This window comes from Argentina silus (genome assembly GCF_951799395.1).
Source record: "Argentina silus genome assembly, chromosome: X".
Taxonomy (NCBI): Eukaryota; Metazoa; Chordata; class Actinopteri; order Argentiniformes; family Argentinidae; genus Argentina; species Argentina silus.
In genome coordinates, this window is record NC_139653.1 from 52779559 (window position 1) to 52789694 (window position 10136).

At 39.6% G+C, this 10136-nt stretch overlaps 1 protein-coding gene across 2 annotated transcripts in view; it reads left to right on the forward strand.

The window, feature by feature from the left end:
* Positions 1 to 4218: 4218 nt before the first annotated feature.
* pax2a (paired box 2a) overlaps positions 4219 to 10136 on the forward strand; it is a gene marked incomplete at both ends in the record, with an annotated part of 41875 nt that continues 35957 nt past the window's right edge. Inside the window, 3 exons of one of the 2 annotated variants that reach the window (XM_083694529.1) lie at positions 4219 to 4267; positions 6076 to 6241; positions 7167 to 7364. In XM_083694529.1, coding sequence (XP_083550655.1) covers positions 4225 to 4267; positions 6076 to 6241; positions 7167 to 7364 — 407 coding nt within the window. The remainder of the gene's footprint in view (positions 4268 to 6075; positions 6242 to 7166; positions 7365 to 10136) is intronic. The other variant, XM_083694528.1, reaches the window with a different exon arrangement.

Below are 10136 nucleotides of genomic sequence, written 5' to 3' on the forward strand. Positions count from 1 at the left end.
ACAACAACAACAACTATAATAATAACAATAATAATAGTACTGATACTAGTAATGATAATGTATCTCTTATATTAATAGGCCATACATTATTATAACCTAGTTTTTTATATCATCAAGCAAAATATGAAGATTTACTCACACATATTAACATTGAACAAAAACATTTTAATGACACATGTTTAAAACTAAATTATACACATTTCAGTTAAATTAATCAGAGAGAGAGAGAACAAACTACACTGGCTGTGTAGAAAAAGTCTCTACTGAGGCTGTTGGACATCATTTATCCCTTTAAAGAGATCAAATAGGCATGTTCGCTTCAACCTTATTTACAATGGTATGGTTTATAATGCGCTGACGCAAACGAGGCCTGCTGTATCCAATAACTCCAGGTTATACATATGGCATTAATAATTGTATAACAATCACATCAAAACAATTCTGCAACATTCAATGTAAATTGTTGAGTTTTTGCTTTGCTAATAAACTATGCTAATATACTAAGTCAAAGCCCACCATTAATCTAAAAACACCGTGCGCATTTACTTCATAACATTAATAAAGTCAAAGGGATTCCTCGATCCATCTAGCGAAGAAGAATTAATCAACTTACACCTTGCGATGTCTGTTCCCAACTGGGATGCAGGGTATAGCCTATAGATGAAAAAGAAGAAAAAACACCAATATCGATTGATGACGTGGACATGGTAACATGAAAGCGACCAGAAAACAAACGCGTCAACAACAACAAAAAAAGAGAAAAAAAGAGAAGAAACAGTTTTCCGCTTTTCCTCGTTGGAAGTTCATCACTGTTGGCTAACTTTGAAGTGGACAGAGCGGAGAACATGTAGCGGAGAGGCCGGGAGAGCTGTCCCCGGGTCGGCTCTGTGGAGAGAGAGCGGCTGGTCTTCTCTCTCTCTCCATCCCGGACTCTGTCAACCGCCTCTCACTCCTTCTTTCAGCTCTCACTCTCAATGCTTCTCATCTGCTGCTTAATGTCTTTACAACGACAAACACCACCCCTGTCAACGGAAAAATATATTTTTTGGTGAAATATCTGTCATATTAGGAAAAGGGTCTAAAAATGTGTCCTAACTGTGGGCAAATGACAAATGAATCACACAAGAAGATTATGTTTTTCTCAATTCATACCATGTGAATGCATTAATGATATAAATATATGTGTCTGTCTGTCGATGGAAATAAGTCCCATCAACTGGCAGCTACACAATCACAAGTTATTGCACATATGCCTGTCTTATTAAGCACTTGGCCACATCCTCCGCTATAATATTGTGACCATAACAAAGGCGAGGCTATTTCACAATGCAAACATTAAAGCAAAAAAAAAAAAAAAAAAAATCACATTAGGTTTCTAGTGCCAGAGTTTCTGAAAGGGGTGAAGTCGAGACAGTTTCTTAATTATCACGCCATTTGTTTTGCTATTCCTCTACATGGGAACATCGCCATACCGGTGCAAAGGGTACGGGGGCAAATCGGGGTGTTGTTGGGGAAGTAGTAGCAGCTTTAGGGCAAAAGCGCAGCGATGTGTGAAATTACAGCCCATGGTGCTACATATTGTACCAGAAGCTCCCTCCAAAAAGCTGAAACAAAAAGAAGAATCGTCCCCGAACTTGTCCAGAGGGCAGAGCGCAACACGGCCTCCTGTTCCACTCGCTAGAAACTCACAGCCACACAGCTCATACTGTCGGGATAACCTCCGCTTTACTGTACTGTTAAAGCTGCCATCTGGCAGATTCACTCAACTTCTTTTTCTTTATTGAAATTATACTACTACTACTATTACTACTATTATTATTATTATTATTATTATTATTATTATTATTATTATTATTATTATTATTATCAGCATTAATAATGATATTAATAATGTTAATCATAATAATACACACATAGATTGTCATAACAAATCAATAATTTCAGTCAATAATGATCACCATTACTACTATATGGTGATATACTGTTGAATGTAGGCTATAGTATAGTGTAGTGGGCTCCTTGTTATTTTTGTTAAAGCCTATTATCAATGATTCTGTTGTTGTAATTGTTGTTTGTGGTAGAATATCAAACGAGAGTGAGGAACGCTATGAATATCAATGCAAGGGCTGCCATGTCTGACTGCATCTTAAAACTAATGATCCTTTCAAAGAAAACCTTTTTTTAAGTCATTGTTGTCTGCGTATATATATATGCTCTCCAAAAGCACAATAATCATTTCTGGAGGGTGTGCACACTTTCGACGACGAAATAACTTAAATTGTACATGCAGGTGTATCGTCCCCGATCTTTTTCAACAGAACAAACAGTCAAACCTACAACAATCTACTTTCACCTATCGAAATAAATTGTGTGCATTTTGATCATTGAATTGAGACTGAAACTGAAACAAACATAATGTCCTTTTGACATAAACAGCCTGATATAATTGCGGTTTCATGGAATTGGTCATTCAAAACAATGCATTTCATTTTCATGGGCCTAGTTTATGAGTTGCTCACAAATGTAGGTTAATTTGACACCCCACTATTTTCTTACTCTAACAGAATGTCAGACCTGAAGACCAACGGAAACATCAACCAGACACCTAAAAGATGTCTCACATATCTGGTCATCGGAATTACATTGATTTCTGCGCCAAACTTTCTATTGGTCGATATCGACGAAGGCCTATTATAAGCAGTGCTTTAATTCATATACAACCACAGTAACGTTCAGCCTATGGCCCATCCAGCTTACTTCTTATCAGCATTACGGTGAGTTTTGGCCCAGCAAACAGCATATAAAACCTAGGAGCGCCATCTACAGAGCAACGGAGCAAATAGCTGGTTGAACAAGAGCGCCAAAGCGGTTTTACTGTAAATACACCTTGCCCTGTGACGACTAGACTCCAGTAAACATTGGCTTATAATAAACAGATAAAGTTTATGACCTAGCCTTAACCGGAGTGAAAAGGAGACAGTCTCAGCGCTCTCAATATATATTTATTTTTCAGATCTCCAAGGAGGCGATTTAAATGTATCAGTATTTCACCTACAGTAGCCTATATTATGAGCATGCTGCATTATATAACACAATATATCCCATCAACTAATTTCAGCATAATGTAAAGACAATAAAGTGTATGGGCCTAATTATTGTTTATTCGTTCAACCGAAGTGGCGATGCACTTTATAACAAAACCCAAAGCAATTAGCCAAAGACTCCTTGATTGAATAAGGCCTATTTTCAAGTTGTAAACGACTGTATATGTCACTGCTTGTTCCATTGACAGATGCTGACAATCGGGAGAGGGTGGATTATCCAAATTTAAACAACACTCACTTTGTGGAAGATTTTTAAACAAAAAAGAGCATTCCACTGGCTTTAGAATTGTCTTCTCCCTGTCTTTAATATCCTCGATTCCTCACCCCAAACCCCTCATCATTTGCCTGTTCGACTCCCTCCCCTTCCGAGCTGTCGGATGCAGGGACCTCCTCGTTTGGGCTCCAGGTTTTTGCGTTGGCGAATCACAAAGTGTTGGAATCTATTGCCTTTGTCTGACAAGCCATCCATCTCTATGCGAGGGTATCTGTGGGATGGAGGGAGGGAGGGATGGGAGGCGGGGGGGAGGGAGGGAGGGGGGATGGTGGATTGGTAGGACTGCAGCTTTTAGAAACAGACACAGAAGGAGAGGGGCTCCATTCTCAGCCCAAAGCTTCGTTTAGGCACAGCCCACTCTCGGGGAGAGGGGGACAGAGAGCCACTTTCGGCGTGTCCATGTTGCTCCTGTCATCTCAGCCCTATCTGATTAAACCCGAGACCCGCCAGTCCACGCCACCGCGAAGGAGAGGGATTTTCTACCGCAGATTCGCGTCTGGACCGTGGGAGACCCCGCTGACTGTTACGGCCCTTGTTTTCTTCACGATGTCGTTTAACGACAGTTAGAGTGCCCCGTTTTGGCGAATGTCGCTGCGATTCGTGCACTCGGTACACGCGTGGGTCATGCTCCACACCTGACAACACTTTGGTGTTCACCGAACGGACTGAGTTTAGCAGGAGGAAAAACTTCGCGGTTTTTTCAAGAAGTTATCCTGCGAGCTATTGGCTAGTACGGACACAGACTGTTTCTACTGATTAGCAGTCTCTTTTTTTACGCATTTTAAGCTGCATCACCAAGGCGAAACGGCGACTTCAGTCGATTACCTGTCCTTTCTCTGTTATCCAATGGATATTCATTGCAAAGCAGACCCCTTCTCGGCGATGCAACGTGAGTAGAGAATTAGTTACACTAAATGTTGTCTTTGGATTACTGCATCAATTCCTTCACAAACATGGGTTATTTTGAAAGACGCGAATGCAGTCTGAGAAATAACCTACTTATTTGGGCCATATGATGCAGAATCACGGACTCTTCGTTTCATTCGTAATAGAGGAAAACCTGTATCTAAACAACTATGTGTAAATTAATGACGGAATATGGACACCACGTCTGTATAGGCTATTGGAAATCCCGTGTACAAAGTTTTACGAACAGTAGGTCAATCAATGCAAAACTAATATTTGGTTAAAAATGGGAAATAAAAAAATGTAAGTTTTTTGGTGGAATATAACACATACCCTCCAACAATGTTTATTTCCGTAATTGTGAATAGGACGCTTTTCAGCTTGATATTGACTTATTAGAGACAAAGGTTAATTGAAATGGGAGTTTGGAGGGTCTAGTTTATCAAACGGTGCTAGGAGAAGACATCATTGCACCTTTCCGAGACTACATTTGAATACAATGCCTTTCATTTAACCTTTGAAACAAACGTTGCCTTTGAAATAAACAGACCAAAGACGCCAATAGAAAATGGCGTGAAAATGTAAAAAAATAAATAATAATAAAAATAAAACAAAAGTATGGAATATATGAAAAAATCCAAACATCGTCTAAAACGCCATAGAAATTCGTCAACAATCTAAAGGACAAGTATTTATTTTTGAAACGTTGTATATCAGGAAAATAATTAAAATAGTTATTATAATTGCGGCTACTGTTTAAGTCTACTATTTTAGTGAGACCCGCGCCAAGTGTGAATTATTAATTCCTCATCATTCGCATTATCCCTCGGTTTGTAATATGAGTTATCAAAGCGCTTTTTAATTATTTACAATAATTGTGCAAGGAAAATTAAACAGCTTGAAACATAATATCTGCGACATGTGTTAGACTGCAATGGTAGGTGCTGTTGGAAAATATTGTCTAACGTGGCGCTGGAATTCAATGTTAAAGCATATAAGGTTAGGCAACAGTCCAATTCACACAACAACAACAAAAACAATAATTCCGTTTTGTCGAATATATCATTTATTGAATTTAGAAAATAATTGGACAACATGGTATTAAATAACCCACCCTATAATGTGACTGTAGGCTTATAGCACGGAGCCATTTCAAATTACTGTTCCATCTCCGCTGCTACCACGGACTATACTAGCACCGCAATTTCCAGAAATAATAATAATAACAATAATAATAATAATTATTATTATTATCATTATAATGATAATAATAATACTTTCTTAACTGTTATTTTTGGTCTGAGGTCATGGACCCTACGCAAAAAAAGACAGGCGTGAAAACGAGTTGATATAAGCGTGAGAACTAAAAGCCTAGTTATGAACGTTATAAACATTGATACTCTGAAGACTTCCTCGTTGCTGCCGTGCACTAAATGTAGGCAGTAAGCTTGCGTTCATCATTCACTTGCAGGTGAGAGCGAGTTTCACTATAGGCCTACATTCATAGAACAACCTTACTTAAAAGTATATTGTGTCTGTGTGTGTGTGTGTGGGAGACAGAGAGAGATAGAGAGAGAGAGAGAGAGAGAGAGTGTGTGTGTGTGTGTGTGTGTGTGTGTTTCTGTTTTAGTGTTTTAAATAAACCAAGAAACAGCACTATTGAGAGTGCGTCTCGACAGACTCGTGTAATTCGTGGTGGTGCCAAGGTGTTGTGGTGTTTGTGACGTTGCAGTGTCTTCTGTATGTATGTAATGTTATGTTTCCCTGTGTGTGTTGTTGTGTCCCATATAGGGCATGGGGGTGTCAACCAGCTAGGAGGGGTGTTTGTGAACGGCAGACCCCTACCTGATGTCGTGAGGCAGAGAATTGTCGAGTTGGCGCACCAAGGGGTCAGGCCTTGTGACATCTCCCGACAACTACGGGTCAGTCACGGGTGCGTCAGCAAAATTCTCGGCAGGTAAGGGAGACAGAATCGCCAGAGCCTACGTGTCAGACATACATCTTATGGCATATGCGTGCCTAGCTCTATTTTAGCAACAGTCATCGGTAATAGGTCATTTTTGCTAGAATACAGGAATTCTGTGTGGACGATTTTAAATCGATTGAACCTCAATTGGCTTAGATTAACTCCCCCAGACGTGGTCATGTAAAATAGGCTCCTCACAAAGAGAAGCAATTTACATCTGGCATATAGAAAGCGTTTGGGTTATCATGTAGCTCTCTGCTAAAGATTCAATATCGTTTTCTTTTGGGAATAAATATGTAGAGGGATAATGTCTTGAAATATTTTTTCAGCTATCAGAAGGATTTTAAGAGGTATTTTATTTCTTGCACTTGGAATGTTTGTCATAAACATAAAACACTATTTATTCACACATGGTGGCATGTCTGTCGTTCAGTGCATGTGACTACAGTTCGTGCTTGATAGGGTTGGTAAATAGAGTCTAACTTTCTAGACCTTACTGAATTATTTTATTTTCACTATAGCTCTGTTGAAGAAGAGTGGTGGCGAGAATAATATGATAACAGATGATATTATAACATGATTTGATTTTAGAAATGTTTTGGAGAACGCTCTAGACTTCGAAGGCGGCGAAACCATGATTCCAATGATGTTTAAACTAATTTAGACGTTTGTGTGAAATATGCCACGTTCTCTTTCAAGACACCAATTCAAAAACATGTTTAGGCCTCTACTCCATGTAATAACCGCAACATGTGTAATAGCTACAACTCATAATTACAACACATTAAAGCACAGTTAACTTGTAAAAGGAAGCTATTTGACTCAAGCAATTAAACTTCAGTTATAAACATGACAATATTCACCGTTTATCTAATTTCTGATCATTCAAGACCACATTCATCCTCTGTCCCTGCAGGTACTACGAAACCGGCAGTATTAAACCTGGAGTTATTGGGGGTTCCAAACCAAAGGTTGCAACTCCTAAAGTAGTGGATAAAATCGCGGACTACAAACGCCAGAACCCCACGATGTTCGCGTGGGAGATACGCGACCGACTGCTGGCCGAGGCCGTCTGTGACAATGACACGGTCCCCAGCGTTTCATCCATCAACAGGTAAACAAAACAATAACGTCACTATCTTTCAATGTAGTCTATTATATAATTTAAAAGTGCATTGACGTGGATTATATACATTCCTACGCACTCGAGTATCTTCTTATTTACAGTTAGGTCCACGTTTTTTAGGAGTAATGGGTAGTAGCCAATTATTCGCTCCCTATAAGAAAGGGAGAACATCTAAGAATAGGCCACCTCAGCATCTGCTCTACTTGCTCTTCAACTGAATATTGCTGTAGGTCTTTACTGAAGTAATCTTCGTGTGAACGTTATTTTAGTTTGCTGGAGGTAGAAATACAGAGGCGTAATGATCATTTGGTAATAGCTTTACTATTTCTGCCCCATATACTGGATTTGGGGATAGGCCAAGTGGGCCTACAATTTCCTAATTGCAAGGCATATTTCAATTCGCTCCATCCACGGTGGTCTTAAAAGTGCAATTCAATCCTGCCACCCGTCCACAGACAGCACGAGAACTAGGGTTGAGGCCACGAAAATCACATCTGTCTCGATAAAAACCGGTCAATAGTGCGTAACCAGATCTAGCGGCAGAGGGAAATACCCAGCAAAGTCGTTCAATACGCGGACCACACTGCGACAGAGACGGCCGGTTCTTTATTGCCAACCAACCGCTCTGTTTTCAAATAGAAGCGGCGTGGGGACTCACAGTAAACACGACCTGCTCTGGGGTTACCGTAGGACGTTATGCGAGGGGCAAATGTAGCAAATGTAGAATTGTTAAGCACATTTTAACACCGAATACAAGAACATTTCGAGGATTGTGTAAGTACTCCACCAATGATTAATATTTAGATTAATTCCAATTATTATTATTACTATTGGTAGCTTAGTTAGTAGTTCAATTATGAATTTGATAAATACATCATTGTATATAATCATATATTACTATTATGATTATTATTATTAGTAGTAGTAGTAGTATCATCTACAGTTTAGCAATAAACATTTAGATCAATGTGATTATTGGATTCAGTAGTCCTATATTAGCGATATAGGTTGAAAACGAAGGCCTATTTTTCTCAAACAAGAAAGCCTGAGAATAAACGCTATACTGAAAGAATTAGATTGAGTATTGTCCAAATTCGCTTCCGGCAGAACACTAATAGTCATTCTACACCTTCACCTTTCACAGTAAACGGCACAGGTGCTAGACAAAGTATCTTTAGATGGCGGACGGTTGAAAAACCCCAACGGGAAGTACGCAAGGTGAAAAAGCCCTACCTGCGATCGAGAGTAATGAACTTTGGTTAGGAGGCACTGTTCCATAGAGTTGGCCATTAGCATTACATTTTAATGAGCTGAAGAGAGATCAGAAGACTCTCCGCTTCATGACACGTCTAACAGAAAGAGAACGAAATTAAACGGAGAGAGGGGGAAAAACATCAGATAATCACTGTCTTAAGGGAGATTTGAACAGGTCTCCAAACATGTGTCCAATTCTTAACGGTCATCGACAGAATGAAAACACTCCTAACGTACGAAGTTGTGATTACATTAAAACCGGCTGATGCGTGTCGAATGAAAAAAATAAAACAGGGTTGCAGGAACAGTATTAGTGCATGTATCTCATGAAGAGAGAGATATGGGTAGGGTTTTGTTATATGAATAGAGTTTTATTCCTCAGCCATGTCAAAAAACAAAAAACAAAACGTTCCGGTTTTAAAGATCAAGTGCATGTGTTAATAGAAAACGGAATACCAACTCGATCAAAGGTGAATAGGTTATTTGAACATGTGCTTGTTTTATTTAACATGATTATTAATGCATCTCTGTGGGCTCAGTGCACTTAAGTCAAAAAAGTAAAAATAAATAAATAAATACATTTTAAAAAAGGCAAGTCAAAAACAATATGGTTGATTTTACTTTCAAAAGGACATGCTTTCGAATTGGGGAAGGAATTCACCTCACAGAGTAATAGCGGAAGGGAGAGGTGGAGAAACTGGGAAGAGGGGCGAGAAAGAGAGAGAAAGACCCTCATGGCTTCTGTGGTTAAAGAGTTGACCTCTGCTCTGTCGACAAAAGAGGATGTCCTGGCTTTAAACACATTTTTCCCACATGAATTATTAAAGATTACACAGAGACTAGGTTGCACTCTGTGTTGTGGCAGTAGAAAGCACCACCCACCGGCCCAGCGGGCAGTCAGGCCCAAGGTCCTAAGCGGCTTTCAATCGTATTGATCCACATTTTAATATTTCTTTGGGGAATTTTTTTCTCCAACAACAACCAAGCGCCAAAGTCGTTAATTCACCCACACAAATTGCTTATTCAATATCGAGAACATGGATTCGAAATAAAGTCCTTGAATTTATGAGGCTCCCCCGAGTCATGGGGTCAGATAACTGTTGTGGTGAGATGTTAAAAATTCAAATAAAATATTGATGTGTGTTTTCTGGAGGAGGCTGCCATCTTTTGTCGCACCGTCTGAAGGAGAGAGTACAGAGGACACATGAGATAGTGAGCAGAATGAAAAGGCTCTCCTGTACATTTTGCCCCTGAGGCTGTTAACCCATAGCTGCCTGATTCTAAACAGACAATGCTGGCTTTCGCAGACTATTGCATGCATGTGTAAGGGAGCGTCAGACATGCTTTGGATCAACATTGTCTTGGCTAAAGGGCCGTTACCATCGCAGGCCTTGTGGGGGAAGGCTCAGTCATCGCAGGGTTTCAGTCTGCATCGAGAAACCTTGTTCTTTGAGATTAATTCTGCGCTGTAATCATGTGTGACTGTGACCCTTCCAATGTACGATG